At 41.6% G+C, this 19000-nt stretch overlaps 1 protein-coding gene across 1 annotated transcript in view; it reads left to right on the top strand.

Annotated features, from left to right (window-relative positions):
- Positions 1–17946, top strand: part of LOC123994505 (chemokine-like protein TAFA-2) — a 58370-nt gene extending 40424 nt beyond the window's left edge. Inside the window, exons 3-6 of the mRNA XM_046297179.1 lie at positions 2897–3049; positions 11907–12031; positions 14174–14231; positions 16728–17946. Of these exons, the coding sequence (XP_046153135.1) occupies positions 2897–3049; positions 11907–12031; positions 14174–14203 (308 nt within the window). The 3' untranslated portion in view covers positions 14204–14231; positions 16728–17946. The remainder of the gene's footprint in view (positions 1–2896; positions 3050–11906; positions 12032–14173; positions 14232–16727) is intronic.
- Positions 17947–19000: the final 1054 nt, after the last annotated feature.

The raw sequence follows: 19000 nt of genomic DNA on the forward strand, positions 1-19000 counted from the left end.
TTTTCGCTTTGACGTGTCTGCTTTAATTTGCTGAGATGTGCAGCAAGAGCGATCTGCCTCGCCTTCCGAGTTGCTCTCTCTGGTTCACCTTGTATTTGCCACTGTATTGAGTTGTTTACACGGTCAAGGTGTAATACTGGAGAGGAACAACAAGAGCACTTGACCCTATGGGCTCTCCTACCGGATACACATCCTTGGAATGAGATGTCCAAGGACCTTTACAATCCTTATCACCACAATGGTCCACTGTCCTTGTAAGGTCAGTGGAGGAATGTTTCTGATCATCTGTCTTTTTCCTTGTATTGCAAGTATTGATTCAATGGGAAAACACTGGACACATACAATTAGCACTGAGACTAAACATATAGCTTTAGTTTGTCCAATGGTTTGTCCAATTATTGTCATAGACCATTAGCGCATTGCAATAAAATGTACAATGAAGCATGGTCTCTCACTCCAGAGGTTTACGTCCTATTCAGCCTACTTAAAAACATTATGAGAATGTCCTTATCCCCCCCATTATACGGGAGCAATTCTATTTGAATTATAGGCAACCCAGAGTGAGTATCCTATTATGTCTGTAAGTGTATTTTATCTTCTTTGTAGATTTCCAGTGTTTGTTGGGAAATCAGTTGGCTGGTAACAGTGCAAATGGATTCCCAGAAAATAAACATTGTTCTTTTCCTCAAGAGCACAGTTCCCGACCATTTGGGAGTCCTATCTTTCTTTCTTTTTTTCCTGAAACAGCACAATCTATACTTCTTGGTCAAGAATAGACCAATTACCCTCTGGAAAATACATTTTATTTAATCTGATTTGTAGTGTGCCTTGAGGATTTCACTTCATAGACTGTCCGCTTCAGTGGAGCCCTGCAATAAAAGGTATCTTATGAGAGAGAGAGGATGTGTTCACGACCAATTTACATGATCAAAATGATGACAAAACAGTCTTCTATCTATGGCCCAAGCTTTACGGACGTCAGATGCAGAACACCATAAGGATCAATGATTTGAAAAGCTATTTGCACCACTGGCTGTCTTCACTTGCACTATTTCTATAATTCCATATTCAGAATTGATTGCCTCTCAAACAGAGAGAAATAATGACTATATACATTTTTTAAGTGAATATAATCATGAACTGTAGTGTTGGTTCCACTTTCCAAACACTGAGAGAATCAATTTGTAGTCAGTCATTGCAGAGCAATTACACGGGTCACCAGTTCTTTATCACCTTGGAATATGCTTTTCACCAGTGTATATACTCACTCACTCCTTTCCCATGCACCGGCCCAGCAGGGAAAGGCGCTTCTCTGGGATTCTGGGAAAAGACTCATTCCCAAGTACATAAAAAACCTCTGTTTCATAGCAGGACAGCACAGTGGTCATATGGCTAAAGCTCCAAATATACTCCAAAAAACTATTCCTCTCTGTGAAGCATGGCGCTACTTTTACATAGATCTAAGCAACGCCGTCAGAAACGTATTTGTCTTTCATATCTTTTTTTATACAAGTGGAGTGTGAGTCAGACTCCCGCTACGTTCAAGCGATTGCGCCTCAGTTATTTTGATGAATGAGCAGGGACAAGGGGGACGGCGAAAGCAGAAGCGCTATCAAAACTTGTGTATTATCAAAAAAGAGCTCCACCTCCTTCCTTTTCACTTCCTGCTTGCCTTTTGATCTATAGGCCTATATCTAACACCTCTCGATAACATGGCACGACTAATATAATAATAATAATAATATATGCCATTTAGCAGATGCTTTTATCCAAAGCGACTTACAGCCATGTGTGCAAACATTCTACGTATGGGTGGTCCCGGGAATCGAACCCACTACCCTGGCGTTACAAGCGCCATGCTCTACCAACTGAGCTACAGAAGGACCACTCATCTGCTTGAACTCCTAACAGTTAGTTTGAGGAATCTCACCGTAGCAATAATACTATTATCAAATGATAGATTGAAGCCATTGGAAACATTCAAATGTTAATGATTGAGGTGTGAGTCTTCCACATTGTATTCCAGTGATGGTGGTGTTGAGGGTGTTACTTTAGGTGTTGATGCAGCTGCAATACAGTCAACTCAATACCCTACCTCCTCCTATGACATTTCTGCTTAATTGAAGAAAAAAAAAACATAACAAGGCATGCAAAAGCAATTTAATTAAATATACTTGGCTGGCTTCCCTGGTATAAAGTACAGCAATCAGTGGGAAGGTTCCACAGCACTTTTCATTTGTTGTTTACCAAATGAGCAATAACTGCCTCTGCAGAAGGACGGACTCCTCGTGAAAATGTCACATGTAATTAAAAGAGCAGGGAGCAGTACAGTCCCTAAATAATTCAGACAATGTAGCGTGAGCTAGAATTGGCTCAACATACTGCAGCAAATGCACCTTATTTTCTGGAGAACATGTAAGAAACTACTTACTGAGAAAGTGATTTTTCAATTGTTTTTTGAATTGCAAAATAGCCTACTAATTCATTGGCTGATGCTTTCAGTTGCAAACTATTTTAAAGCTTAATCATAGTTATTCTGTACCTTCAGGGTTGTGGGTACCACATAAGTATTAGGTAGCCTCCCTTAACAGGTATATCCCTCCAGTGTTCTGAATATGTGACCAGGCTGTTAGTCAACCTAATACAAAGTTAACTCTACAATGGACATATAGTAGGCCTACTTCATTGCCTGTTAAAAACTAACCCTTGATTCTAACTTTTTTTGCAGTCACACAGCATAAGTAATACAAAGGTATTTGCGTTATGGCTCTTTTTTTGTGCTGCACTATGACATTAAGCTGAGTTTTAGGCTATGTGGAAGTACTGCTGCGTTATTTTAGTTACGGAGTTATCAAGTGGCTAATTCTGATTTCCATCTGTTCTATGTTTTCTACAGTGCATCAAGTCAGAACCGGCACTTGCGAGGTTGTGGCTTTGCATCGATGCTGCAACAAGAACAAAATAGAAGAACGCTCCCAAACGGTTAAATGCTCCTGCTTCCCTGGACAAGTGGCCGGGACGACCAGAGCTGCCCCGTCTTGTGTAGATGGTACGTTCCAGCTGAATATTTAATGTTCTATCGATGTGTCATTTTTTGCTGATGGTCTGTTCCACTCGGACTAATCTGAGGAGGTTAAACTGAGATCATTAAATCTTTATATGGTGAGCTCGCACCGTCTTCCTTAGTGAAACTGCTCTTAAGAATTGATGTTAATTTTGTAATGCTTCAGACCACAAGGTGCTTAGTCATAGCCATCCACAGAGGCCTCATTTATACTTTGTTTTATTCTTAAACTTTACAATACACTTTACAAGTGTTAAACTGTAATTAAATGTGTTAAAAAAAGTGTTTACCAGAAGTGCTCCTGTGCCATATCGTCGTATCCTCAGGGGAAATTAGTTTGGTCTTCTGCAATTCCTTACATTTAGTGGAGTCTGGTGCTTTACGACAACTCTGTACTGTCTCTGCCTTTTACAGTAATGGTCTTGCTGAATTGTACTCCTCCTCTAACTCCCTATAGTGCTGTAGAACCATGTGATCCTATTAGAATGAGCTGAACATGCCAAATACACTGCCTTCAGAAAGTATTCATACCCCTTGACTTTTGTTGTGTAACTCTGTGTTGTCTGTTCACACTGCTATGCTTTATCTTGGCCAGGTCGCAGTTGCAAATGAGAACTTGTTCTCAACTAGCCTACCTGGTTAAATAAAGGTGAAATAAAAAAAAAATATAAAAAAATAGCCTGAATTGAAAATTAATTACATTTAGATTTTTTTTGTGTTACTGGCCTACACACAATACCCCATAATGTCAAAGCGGATTTATGTTTTTCTACATTTTTACAAATAAATAAAACATGAAAAGCTCAAATGTCTTCAGTCAATAAGTATTCAACCCCTTTGTTATGGCAAGCCTAAATAAGTTCAGGATTAAAAGATGTGCTTAACAAGTAACATAATAAGTTACAAGGACAGAGATGGCCGCCTTGCTTCGCGTTCCTAGGAAACTATGCAGTTTTTTGTTTTTTTTACGTGTTATTTCTTACATTAGTACCCCAGGTCATCTTAGGTTTCATTACATACAGTCGAGAAGAACTACTGAATATAAGATCAGCGTCAACTCACCATCAGTACGACCAAGAATATGATTTGCCGGGGATGCCGTCTGGGCAACCAGGGGTGGATTTTCGCGACGCGGATCCTGTGTTCTGCCTTTCAAACAGGACAATTGAATGGATCCCATGCGGCAACCCAAAAAAACGACTCCGAAAAAGAGGGAAACGAGGTGGTCTTCTGGTCAGACTCCGGAGACGGGCACATCGTGCACCACTCCCTAGCATTCTTCTCGCCAATGTCCAGTCTCTTGACAACAAGGTTGATGAAATTCGAGCAAGCGTAGCATTCCAGAGGGACATCAGAGACTGTAACGTCCGTTGCTTCACGGAAACATGGCTCACTGGAGAGACGCTATCGGAGGCGGTGCAGCCAGCGGGTTTCTCCATGCATCGCGCCGAGAGAAACAAACATCTTTCTGGTAAGAAGAGGGGCGGGGGCGTATGCCTTATGGCTAACGAGACATGGTGTGATGAAAGAAACATACAGGAACTCAAATCCTTCTGTTCACCTGATTTAGAATTCTTCACAATCAAATGTCGACCACATTATCTACCAAGAGAATTCTCTTCGATTATAATCACAGCCGTATATATCCCCCCCAAGCAGACACATCGATGGCTCTGAACTAACTTTATTTGACTCTTTGCAAACTGGAATCCATTTATTCGGAGGCTGCATTCATTGTAGCTGGGGATTTTAACAAGGCGAATCTGAAAACAAGACTCCCTAAATTTTATCAGCATATCGATTACGCAACCAGGGGTGGAAAAACCTTGGATCATTGTTACTCTAACTTCCATGACGCATATAAGGCCCTGCCCTGCCCTCCTTTCGGAAAAGCTGACCACGACTCCATTTTGTTGATCCCTGCCTACAGACAGAAACTAAAAAAAGAAGCTCCCACGCTGAGGTCTGTCCAACGCTGGTCCGACCAAGCTGACTCCACACTCCAAGACTGCTTCCATCACGTGGACTGGGATATGTTTCGTATTGCGTCAGATAACAACATTGACGAATACGCTGATTCGGTGTACGAGTTCATTAGAACGTGCGTTGAAGATGTCGTTCCCATAGCAACGATTAAAACAATCCCTAACCAGAAACCGTGGATTGATGGCAGCATTCGTGTGAAACTGAAAGCGGGAACCACTGCTTTTAATCAGGGCAAGGTGACTGGTAACATGACCGAATACAAACAGTGCAGCTATTCCCTCTGCAAGGCTATCAAACAAGCTAAGCGTCAGTACAGAGACAAAGTAGAATCTCAATTCAACGGCTCAGACACAAGAGGCATGTGGCAGGGTCTACAGTCAATCACGGACTACAAGAAGAAAACCAGCCCAGTCACGGACCAGGATGTCTTGCTCCCAGGCAGACTAAATAACTGTTTTGCCCGCTTTGAGGACAATACAGTGCCACTGACACGGCCTGCAACGAAAACATGCGGACTCTCCTTCACTGCAGCCGAGGTGAGTAAGACATTTAAACGTGTTAACCCTCGCAAGGCTGCAGGCCCAGACGGCATCCCCAGCCGCGCCCTCAGAGCATGCGCAGACCAGCTGGCCGGTGTGTTTACGGACATATTCAATCAATTCCTACACCAGTCTGCTGTTCCCACATGCTTCAAGAGGGCCACCATTGTTCCTGTTCCCAAGAAAGCTAAGGTAACTGAGCTAAACGACTACCGGCCCGTAGCACTCACTTCCGTCGTCATGAAGTGCTTTGAGAGACTAGTCAAGGACCATATCACCTCCACCCTACCTGACACCCTAGACCCACTCCAATTTGCTTACCGCCCAAATAGGTCCACAGACGATGCAATCTCAACCACACTGCACACTGCTCTAACCCATCTCGACAAGAGGAATACCTATGTGAGAATGCTGTTCATTGACTACAGCTCGGCATTTAACACCATAGTAATCCTCCAAGCTCGTCATCAAGCTCGAGACCCTGGGTCTCGACCCCGCCCTGTGCAACTGGGTACTGGACTTCCTGACGGGCCGCCCCCAGGTGGTGAGGGTAGGCAACAACATCTCCACCCCGCTGATCCTCAACACTGGGACCCCACAAGGGTGCGTTCTGAGCCCTCTCCTGTACTCCTGCTCTTAAAACACACTAGTTGGTTCTCAGGTCCACCGTTCCTGACCCAAACAAACTCGAGTAAGCCTGAGAACATCAATTTTGACCTTGTAGAACCTCACACAGATGCAGAGATTCGACCAGACATCACTGTCTTTGCCTCTAAAGTTTCTGGAGCTCAACTCGGCTCTCATCGCTCTGAGAGGTTCTCAAGCTGGAAAGCTCTCAATCGAGCCACAGCACGACTCATTCATGTTGCAAGATCCTTCCATGAAGGTGCAGGCAACACCAGCTGCAGAGGCTGGCATGACTGTAATAAACCATGCGGTACAAGTGAGTTGTCACAAGCCAAAACAGCAATCATTCACTGGGTGCAACATGAAGCCTTCAGAGAGGAATTCAAATGCATTGAAAAAGGAAAACAGTGGAAGCAAGTCCAGTGTCTCACTGACACCTTTTGGAAAAGGTGGAGACAGGAGTACCTGACAACGCTGCAGAGACGCAGAAAATGGACAGCAGAAAAGCTATGTGTAAAAGTGGGAGATGTTGTCTTATTGAAAGACAGTCAGGCACACAGAAATGACTGGCCAGTCGGGCTTGTGGTAAAAACCTTTCCCAGTACTGACAAAAAGGTTAGGAAAGTAGAACTAAAAATTGTCAAGCAAGGAGCTGCTAAGGTGTTTCTGAGACCAATCTCAGAGATTGTTGTTCTTCTTTCTGAAGCATCCTAGAGACAAAAGATAAAAATAGAAAGGACATTATTTGTTTCTTGATATGTTTTATTTCATAGTGGCACAATTTCATTATACCAGGCGGGGAGTGTACTGCCATCCTGTTAGAAAGTAACAGATTATTTTATTACAATGGTTAAATTGGATTTTCATTGTGTTCAATGGTGTTATTTGCCCCCTAGTGGCGCTTTCTGGTACTTAGAAAGACCACGCAAACAGGAAGTACAGAATTTGTTTTGCACGCATAGAAACAGCTACAAACAACGCTACGGTGCAGGTCTTTCAATGTAGTTATTTCTTGTCACGCTTCAGCCTTGGAAAAATATTTGTTTGTAAGTTCGATTCATGCATTTAGCTAATGATGATAATCTTGTTATTAATAGAGTTGCTTACATATTAATGTTGGTTGCATTTACTCACAAATTGCAATGCCTTTAATGTATGTCGTTAGCTGTATTACTTTGCTCATGCGTCATGCAAACGAATTGTAAAATATACAATACTGTAGTTTTGTTACTGTTTCTAGTGTAATATGCTTTGTTATTCTACATAGATGGTTATACATTATTAGAGTAATGAAAGGAGCCAATTACCATATGGTTAACAATTAGCTATATGGTTTGGCATCATGCCAGATGCATGGTACCTTAGCGTATGCTTTGTATTTATGCAACTTCAAATGTTTAATGTACAGCTACAGTATGTCGGTGTGAATTGAACGCTAAAGTATATTATTTTCTGTATTTTGCAGTTTCACAACATAAACGTTTTCAATATATTAATTCAAGAAAAGTCACCCCTTGGGAGTTTTAATGAAGACTTAGTTGTTAGTGTCTGTCTAGTTTTGCATGGGAACGCAACTCAAGGGCAGAATACCCTACATTATTCATCTCATATGCATGCGTATATACTGTACCCTATATCATCTACTGCATCCTTATGTAATACATGTATCACTAGCCACTTTAACTATGACACTTTGTTTACATACTCATCTCATATGTATATACTGTACTCGATACCATCTACTGTATCTTGCCTATGCTGCTCTGTACCATCACTCATTCATATATCTTTATGTACACATTCTTTATCCCCTTACACTGTGTATAAGACAGTAGTTTTGGAATTGTTAGCTAGATTACTTGTTGGTTATTACTGCATTGTCGGAACTAGAAGCACAAGCATTTCGCTACACTCGCATTAACATCTGCTAACCATGTGCATGTGACAAATACAATTTGATTTGATTTGGACTGTGTGCAATAATAGTGTTTAACATGATCTTTGAATGACTACCTCGTCTCTGTAAGGTCCCTCAGTCGAGCAGGAAATTTCAAACACAGATTCAACCACAAAGACCAGGGAGGTTTTCCAATGCCTCTCAAAAAAGGGCACCTATAGGAAAAAATGGATACAGAATAAAAAATATTACAAAACATGCATCCTTTTGCAACAAAGCACTAAAGTAATACTGCTAATAATGTGTCCTGAATAAAAAAAGCATTATGTTTGGGGCAAATCCAACGCAATACATCACTGAGTACCATTCTTCAAGCACGGTGGTGGCTGCATCATGTTACGGGTGTGCTTGTCACCGGCAAGGACTAGGACTTTTTTCTATGATAAAAAGAAACAGATTAGAGCTGAGCACAAGCAAAATCCTAGAGGAAAACCTGGTTCAGTCTGCTTTCCAACAGACACTGGGAGACAAATTCAACTTTCAGCAGGATAATAACCTATAACACAAGGCCAACTATACACTGGAGTTACCAAGACAACATTGAATGTTCCTGAGTGGCCAAGTTACAGTTCTGACTTAAATTGGCTTGAAAATCTATGGCAAGACTTGAAAATGGCTGTCTAGCAATGATCAACAAACAACTTGACAAAGCATGAATCATTATTTAAAGAATGTGTAAATACTGTATAATCCAGGTGCGCAAAGCTCTTAGAGACTTACCCAGAAACACTCACTGCTGTAATCGCTGCCAAAGGGGATTCTAATGTGTATTGACTCAAGGGGTGTGCAGCACAAGAGGTTGGTGGCACCTTGATTGGGGAGGACGGGCTCGTGGTAATGACTGGAGTGGAATACATGAATACACATGATTTCCAGGTGTTTGATACCATTCCATTTGCTCCGTTCCGGCCATTATTATGAGCCGTTCTCCCCTCAGCAGCCTCTACTGGTGTGAATACTTTCTGAAGGCACTGTACCTATAGGACGTGAAAGTAGATGTTGTGAATCTCAGCACCGTTTCAATGAGTGTTATCTTCAGGCACCCAGAAATGTGTTGTCTTTTCCCATCAGAACCCAATTTTGCGCCTTCAATGCAATGTCTGGCCCAAGCCGGATTCACCTCACGTTGATACCGTACGACTTAATCCTTAAATTACTGACAGATCAGGGGTATAAGTGACTGCTCCTTGTTTTGGAGTAAATCTCATGTGTGGCAAGCAGGGAATGTGTTACCGTGAAATAAGTGTGAAATTAGATATATATTTGTTTCAAGGCGGCAGCTAGCCTAGTGGTTAGAGTGTTGGGCCTGTAACCCGAAAGGTTGCTAGTTTGAATCCCCGTGCTGACAATGTAAAAATCAGTTGTTCTGCCCCTGAACAAGGCAGTTAACCCACTGTTCCTAGGATATAATTGTAAATAAAAGTTTGTTATTAACTGACTTGCCTATTTAAATAAAATATGTGGTGAGCAAAGTATGCCAGGAGTGCTCTTGGCTTTCTAAAACTTTCTTCTATTCTCTTAACTGTTTTCTGGATTCATAAGAGGCTTTCAATGTACAGGATAAGAATTTCAATATACTGTCCATCGTTAGAGGCCTAATGCTGTATTAATGATGAAATCAATGTACGTTTGCATGTGAACTGTAGATTTGAGTGCTTCAAAGTTGCCAGTAGAAAGAAATGTACTTGATTTGCATATCTTGATTTAAATTTTTGTTTTAAATTTAACTAGGCAAGTCAGTTAAGAACAAATTCTTATTTACAATGATGGCCTACCCCGGCCAAACCCTAACCTGGACGATGCTGGCCCAATTGTGCGCCGCCTTATGGGACTCCCAATCACGTCCGGTTGTGGTAGACTGGAACCGAACCAGGGTCTGTAGTGACGCCTCTAGCACTGAGATGCAGGGCCTTAGACCACTGTGTCACTCAGGAGCCCTCATGGTAAATGTGCTTCTTCTGAGACATAAAGCTGACTGCTGCATCTTGTTTCCTTTCATTGCATTAAATCATACAGCCTCTCTGAACCACATTCAAGGTTTAGTTACACTTCAACAGGCCTCACTGCAAAGTCAACTCAGCTTTACATATCCACTGTCACGTTGGTATGGATGATTCGGGAGACCGATGCAGGAATGCGTAATAGGGTTTTTAATTTCACTGAAATTACAGTGTGCCGTGTAAAGGCATGGGGACAGAAACCAAACAAACACGTAACAAAACACAGGGTAGAAACCCAAAACTAAGAGCGAGAAGCACCTCGAATAAATAACAAGCAGACAATGATTAACACACGGGACGAAACCCGTAATCATCCACAATGGCACGAAAGCCCAAAACACAGCCCAAAACACACAGCACAGGTACTCACACGCACCAACGGACAAACTAACAATAATCGACAGCACAATGGAAACCAAAGGGCACACTTATACAAGTACTAATGAGTGGGAATAGGGGACAGGTGTGCGTAATGAAAGTTCCGGAGGGATCAGTGACATCCACAAAACCGCTATATAATTCCACAAGGCTGAAGTTTTGACCACAGAACAGTGAATTCACAGCCCTCCCAGTTTTGCTTAGCTCACATTATATTTGCTGCATTCCTTGTGCACCTGGTATCATATTCAAAGCTCACAGATTAATTTGCTAGGCTCCACACCTGTTCCCTTGTATTGCACAGTGAACGTAGGTGATTAACAGAGCTGTGTATCAGAATGTTAAGACTGATGTATCATTGTCCCATAAAGCTTTCTATCCATGTACAGTATCATGATACTAGGTCTACGCGAAGTGAGAGGGGAACACACGTTTCTGCTTTGAAATCAATAGAAAGTACACAGCAATCACTATGCTTCCTAAGGGAAGGGGGCGATTTGAAACCCTCACATTTTCGAAAAAGGCACTTGAAGTTAACTTACATCTATGCCATGTCAGTCCCAGAACATCACTTACCAACACTAATGTGGCAGTCAGACCACCAACCAGGCAGAAAGAGCTGCCTCAGTTTGGGATTGAAAAGCAGTTCACACCTAAAGTCTGGCACCAGATGCGTTTAACCTATTCGATGACATTTGAGTATTGACATTCTCAGCAAATTAAAGCGCTGTGCCAATGGCGCCCAGTTTGAAGTGCTCCACGGGTGATCTCTGAAAAATGATCAGCACTTAACCTTTTAATTATGTTTTTTATACGTCTAGGGATTACCTGAGCTCTCATCTCAGTTTGAGCCTGATCACCTGCTCAAAGCATTGTTAAGTGTTTGAAACGTATCCTGTTCCAACAGTTTGCTTGGACATCAAACCGTATGATACAGCCAACGTTGTACAATTACTGTCACTTCTAAAGGTGCTTTACACAATATTGCTGTTGTAATCATGCCTGTGGGATACAACAAAGTGTATCTTACATGTCACAATATTATTTTTTGCCAATATTATATAAATATTTGACTCCAAAAATAGGTAGGTAAAGTAAGCGGTGGTTCTCGTCTCTCTGCAGCAGACATAGTGAGAAATATGTTTGGAACATCAAATGGCAATACATATAGAATCGTGAGAATCGCAATGCATATCGTATCGGCACCTAAGTGTCGTGACAATATTGTATCGTGAGGCCTCTGGAAATTCCCAGCCCTATTGTTTAGTAAAACAAGAAACATGTCTGTTCCTGTTCCTGTCTCCCTAGTATCTCTCAAAGCTGCTCATTGTAACGAAGTCTCTGTTCTCCCCTAGCCTCTATAGTGGAGCAGAAGTGGTGGTGTCAGATGCATCCATGTCTGGATGGGGAGGAGTGTAAAGTCCTCCCAGATCTGAAGGGATGGAGCTGCGCCACGGGGAACAAGATAAAGACTACCAAGGTAAGGGTCATCGTAATCAACACATTGCACTTTAGACAGTGGCAACAAGCCATCGAATTTCGTTTCAGCTGTACAGTCGTGGCCAAAAGTTTTGAGAATGACACATTCATTTTCACAAAGTCTGCCGCCTCAGTTTGTATGATGGCAATTTGCATATAGTCCAGAATGTTATGTAGAGTGATCAGATGAATTGCAATTCATTGCAAAGTCCCTATTTGCCATGCAAATGAACTGAATCCCCCCCAAAACATGTCCACTGCATTTCAGCCCTGCCATAAAAGGACCAGCTGACATCATGTCAGTGATATTCTCTCGTGAACACAGGTGTGAGTGTTGACTAGGACAAGGCTGGAGATCACTCTGTCATGCTGATTGAGTTTGAATAACAGAAGCTTCAAAAGGAGGGTGGTGCTTGGAATCATTGTTCTTCCTCTGTCAGCCAGAAACACGTGCCATCATTGCTTTGCACAATAAGGGCTTCACAGGCAAGGATATTACTGCCAGTAAGATTGCAAAAAAATCAAAATCAACCATTTATTGGATCATCAATAACTTCTCGGAGAGCAGTTCAATTCTTGTGAAGAAGGCTTCAGGGCGCCCAAGAAAGTCCAGCAAGCGCCAGGACTGTCTCCTAAAGTTGATTCAGCTGCGGGATCGGGGCACCACCAGTACAGCGCTTGCTCAGGAATGGCAGCAGGCAGGTGTGAGTGCATCTGCACACACAGTGAGGCAAAGACTTTTGGAGGATGACCTGGTGTCAAGAAAGGCAGCAAAGAAGCCACTTCTCTCCAGCAAAAACATCAGGGACAGACTGATATTCTGCAAAAGGTACAGGGATTGGACTGCTAGGGACTAGGGTAAAGTCATTTTCTCTGATGAATCCCCTTTCTGATTGTTTGAGGCATCTGGAAAAAAGCTTGTCCGGAGAAGACAAGGCTCACCTTGTCTACCATCAGTCCTGTGTCATGCCAAAAGTAAAGCGTCCTGAGACCATTCATGTGTGGGGTTGCTTCTCAGCAAAGGGATGAACAATGACTTTTTCCTGCATGATGGAGCACCTTGCCATAAGGCAAAAGTGATAACTAAGTGGCTCGGGGAACAAAACATCGATATTTTGGGTCCATGGCCAGGAATCTCCCCAGACATTAATCCCATTGAGAACTCGTGGTCAATCCTCAAGAGGCGGGTGGACAAACAAATACCCACAAATTCTGACAACTCCAAGCATTGATTATGCAAGAATGGGCTGCCATCAGTCAGGATGTGGCCCAGTAGTTAATTGACAGCATGCCAGGGCGGATTGCAGAGGCCTTGAAAAGGAAGGGTCAACATTGCAAATATTGACTCTTTACATCAACTTCATGTAATTGTCAATAAAAGCCTTTGACACGTATGAAATGCTTGTAATTATACTATAGTATTCCATAGTAACAGCTGACAAAATTTTGAAAGACACTGAAGCAGCAAACTTTGTGGAAATTTAACATTTGTGGCATTCTCAAATGACTTGTGTAGAGTACCAACATAGTAGGGGTCATAGTAGTCCTCATAGTAGCCAAGTACAGTCAACATCAGTTTAAAAAGACACCTATATGTTTCTCAACCTATTGACCTTGCCTATTTGTATCATTGGTCAAGGTCAACCAGTTTAGTCTGAAATTACAGCACTCTGCCGTGCCATTGCTAAAACTGTCTAATGTTTGCAGTCACTACTGGGACCCTGGGGGCCTATATCTGAGGGGTCGACATGTCTCCTTAGCACTATCAGAGCCATTTTGAGGACCGAAACGTGCAAATTACTCACTCCAATTACTTGCTTTTAACGCAGTAACCCGATGCCCATATCCTTCCCTGGGTTATGACGACCCCTAGACTTGAGTTCTGCCTCCTTCAATGTACTTAATTATTTAAACTGGCCACACCACACCTGTCTGGAGCCTGTAATTATCGATCCGGGGATTACTCGGGACCTCAAAATGGAATGGGGTCTATTTGGTGGACAGTGTTGCTGCAGCAGTATTGATGGATTGATCAACCATAATAACCTCACCCACATGTTAATTTCGCTTGGGATGAAATTTAAAACTCATCTCTTCACTTCCTCTTTTTCCCCTGTCTTTGTTCACACGGAACGCCGGAAAGATCTCATCGGACAGGGATCAGCTCTGGTAACCCTTGATGCCACGGGAACCGAATCAAGGTGATGCAATCTTGTGAGATACATTTTATTGAATTGGACCAATATCAACATTAATCTTCATTGTTTTCTGAATTCAGACTATAGCCTTTAATGCAAGTATTGAATATTACAGTTTAAACATAATCTGTATCCTACTGTGTCAAGTTCTGGTGAGAAACATTTCTATTAGTTTGAACATTTGCTTAATGAGGAAATAAGATTTACACCATGCTCCTTAATTGTACTTATTAGGATGCAAGTAATGACTATTCATGGATCATTTATGGTTTAAATAGATAAATTCAACAAAACAGCTGGGGAGAGTGTTCTAATTGCTTTACCTGCCATCCAAGATACTTCAACATCTTTTAGAAGATGGAAAATACATTGCTTCCCCATAATGTGATTATGCCATCTCAATAAAATTGCCTTACATTAAAATGGAAGCGTATTTCCATCTACTACGCTAATGTGCTTCCCTGCCACGGGCAAAACCTATTGAGAATGCAGGAGAATGAACAGGAGAATGATTATCTAGCATAACATGTCCAAATAACCCATTTAGCCATTATAGATTGGAAAATGATAATTGTACAGTGAATAATGAGCCGAGCCAGGTTGGGTATCTTTCTGTTACAGATTTCATGAGTCACCCGTTGACCCATGCAGCTATAGGCCTGTTTCGCTCATTGTTTTCACTCAGCCTTAGGCTTAACACAATGTATGTGATTGAATATGAATCAGAAAGAGATTGAGTTAAATGTTTTGAAGGCAGCCTGAAAAACCTTCAGAAGGTGCCACATTCCTATTTAATTCCTCCTGTCTTCTGTTTATGACGATGATCTCAGTCGATGCTTTCATATTCCCCTTCTGCGACTACTGAGATGCCGTTAGATCTGTCTCGTGTAGGCTCCTTTCTCTGCTGACAAAAACCGGTGCCTGCTCTTTGTCTTTGTAGCATGGAATTATTCTCAAATTAGTACCACATTAATCACAGTGACAGCTCGGAAATGTAAATGGCTCATTGAGGGGGAGAATTTATTGCAATATGAACGACAAGAAGGCGCTCTCTCCTTACACATATGAAAGTGGCGTAATGCTAACCTAAATATCTGTGGAATTTACGGAGTGTGTTTGATATGATTATGAGAGATTTTTTAATATGAAGTTAGGCGATGCCTGGGGGTTGTCACAATTTTTCCCCCACTATATTTTAAGCTAATTTATTCCTAGACAGAGAATACAGTGTATTCGGACAAATTAAAACAGGCCTGTCCACAGTCAAATAGCTGATTGGTGAATTAGCAAAATTAGTCTGTCAAAGTGCCTGTTTTCTTTGCAAAGTTCAGCAGTAAAAATGTAGCTTGACAACTCCCGTGGCATCTTCCCTCAGCTGTCAGACTTGCCTAGTCGGTAGACAGTCTGCAGGAATCGATAGTGGAACGTCGTTATGAAGGTGTTATGGGTGTTCCTCGCAAGGCACGTTTCTTAAGCCCTTTCCGGAATGTACTTTTGCCTGAGCCGAGGAGCTGTCAGTCAGGGCCGGAGCTTCATGACGGGCAATTTAATCTTGTGAAGGGTCCGAAGTGCTGAGAGTATCTGACAGCATTAAACTAGGGGAGGCAGAAAACCTCAGTCTGTACGGTAAGGCAAATTCTATCCACACAAATCCTCAAGATAAAAACACCATCCCTGTCAGGATAGGCCAGAATCTGATATGGAATGTGGAGCAGGAAAAATTTGAATGACAACTTAGCCTAAACTGCAAAACATATTCTCTGTTTCAATTGTCTTCAAGGAATTTCCTCCCCCTGAGCCTACCACTACAAATCATTTCCCAGCACGGATGGGGATAGGCATTTAGTTGGAAAAGCACATTTTTATCCAGGGGAAATCACTTCTGCCTTTCAAATCTTGATTTAGTATTATGCTTATCATTATTGTTTTACCCCTATCTGGAAAAAGAAGTGGACAAAATCATGTGTGACTTGTGCAGCCAGTGTGACAGAGGTAATTTCAGTGGCTGAGAACGCTAATGAGTTTGCTTTGTTTGTTGACCACTGTGAGTGAAGACGCTAATATCTCCTGATAGCTTTTCTTTGCTCACTTTATTGCCTTTTCTCATTAAAACTAGCAAAGAAAACCAACCACCTAATTCATACAAGATTAGGTCATGAGATTAAGAATTGTAAACTTCTCAAAAAAAGGTCATTTCATAATGAACCGTAAGCTTTCCATGCAAAAGGCCTTGTGATTACTTTGCACCACATTACCTCAAGCTGACTCTGTAGTCACTAAGGACTGAATGTGAGAACACTGTTTTTTTCCTGAAGAAACAATGCATTTTGAATGAATCTGTTCATGAACCTTTATGTCTACACTTCAAAGACACTCTTTAGAATCCTTTTCTAACTCAACAACTGGGTGGTGAAAACACTGATGTTGGCTGTATTGCACATACTGTATTAATTGTGAGATGGATTGCCTGATGTTCAAGGAAATGTGTTTGTGTTACAGGTGGATCAATAAATGTTACTGGGTCTTTACCTGTGGAATACCATCATGGACTCCAGAACATTGCAGCGACCCTTTTTGTAAATAGAGACTCCCTCTATTGGAGACTATACTATGAATCTTCTGGAAGACTTACAAGCACAGGGTAACAAAGGACATCTGGATGAGAAGAGTGGACACTACTAAATGATTGCTCAGTAGAGGGGACCTTTATTTTGAAAAGCCCAGACATGACTATCACTACATTGGGCATCAGGATGTCTTTTTATTCTCTAACATTGTTCTGCTTATAGTGGATTACAATGGTGAATTTTGCCTAAACATTATTTGTAAAGTGATCATTTTTTCCCCCCTTAGAATGCGTTGTGCATCATTACTGTAACAGAGTATCATCAATATCAAGAATTTCCCCAATGAATATTAGGGACGAGTCGAATTCGATCCAGTTTTTAACAATCAAATGGTGGTCAGAAAATGGGAAGAAGAAGAAATATAAAATTGGTGAACCTTATTGTATTGAGCCAATCGTTGAACATGCAGGGTGATTTTCAAAGATACAAGAAAGGCACAGGTACTGGAATTGGCGTATGTACACCTCCATATTTCTTAAATGGGTGGCCATTATTATGGGTGGCCATTCTCGATGGTGCTGCGTGCAGGGAACATGGCTTATTCAAAAGAGAGTTGCAACCAATGACCAACCAATGGCAAGTGAGAGAATGTGATGTATCCAAGGAGAAATACATGTAGACTACTGATGTATAGGGCAGACTACAATGTAGCACCAAAACTGAAAACTGAAGTTCATGTTTGATTTGCATGTTTTATTCCAAGGGTATTATCTTTCATTTGGGGCACTAGGTACATACTTTTGAAAATGTACACATTTAATGAATGTGGTGCGCAAATGAGTTACCCCTCGTGTGCTTAGCGTTTGCTTAGGTTCTTTTGAAAATCATCCTGTCAACTGCCAGTGGATCCAGTTAGTTTGTTTATGTTGCACATTGCAGAGGCTCAGATTCGAATGTCCATGTAAAGTTTATGTTAATGTATGCCAGCTAAAATGCATTCATTCTACAATACCGGCTATAGTCCATGGGGTTGGTAGGGGCCGGGTAAGTACTTTTTCAAATTAATTTCTGATTCGCTGATAACTTTTCAGCAGGTCTCTGACGCTTCCTTCGTCTGTGCAAGTGCTAACATCTTCGAATAATAAACTGTGGTTGTGTCTTAACTTAACGCTTGTCATGTGACCCTTAACCTCCTCAGGTGTAGGAAGAAGAAACCAGAGATTGACTCTGTTTAGCTAAGCTTCACACAGTGTAGGCTACAATATGAAGCTGATAAGGCTTCATAATGATTATGTATCAGTCCTTAGATTATCTCTATTGTGGAATGGAACATCGATTCCTTTCAGATTCCTCTTTATGTGCTATTCCACAACACATAGTGTACAAAAAAACAAATATGTGTACACACACACACACACACACACACACACACACACACACACACACACACACACACACACACACACACACACACACACACACACACACACACACACACACACACACACACACACACACACACACACACACACACACACACACACACACACACACACAGTCTTGTACAGCTAACCAATTTAGTCACATTCAAAATCCTACTTTCCCTAACCCCTAAATCTAACTCTAACCTGTACCCTTAACCCAAAAAGCTAACCTTAACCCTAAAACTAACCCTAGCTCCTAACCCTAAACCTAATTCTAACCTGAACCCTAAACCCCCAAGAAATAGCATTTCACCTTGTGGGGATGAATAAAATGTCCCCAGTTGGTCAAAATGTTTGTTTGTTTAGTATTTTTGTGGGGTCTTCTGGTCCCAACTAGAATAGTTAAACACATACGCACACACACACACACACACACACACACACACTTTGAAAATGTACATTTAAAGATTTCATTAGCCATGACATGATAAAAACATAGCAAACGACAAATCCTAAATTGGTACTGTATGGGACATTTTCAACCATTATGAATGCAAAGCCCACAAACTCAAAGTCAATGTCACCCCCACTCAACAACCTACCTTTTCAAATCCCCCCCCTCACCCTAATGAATAGCATTGTTTGCCTTTGATGGGCAGACAAACATTGATGTCACCAGAGTAAATACATCACACCGAGAGAGGAGCTAATGAAATCTAGGGGTTATTGAGTTCCAAGAACATGACAGCCAGGAGAGAAAAAACCTTCATAAAATCACAAC

This window comes from Oncorhynchus gorbuscha, linkage group LG14 (genome assembly GCF_021184085.1).
Source record: "Oncorhynchus gorbuscha isolate QuinsamMale2020 ecotype Even-year linkage group LG14, OgorEven_v1.0, whole genome shotgun sequence".
NCBI classification, from domain to species: Eukaryota; Metazoa; Chordata; class Actinopteri; order Salmoniformes; family Salmonidae; genus Oncorhynchus; species Oncorhynchus gorbuscha.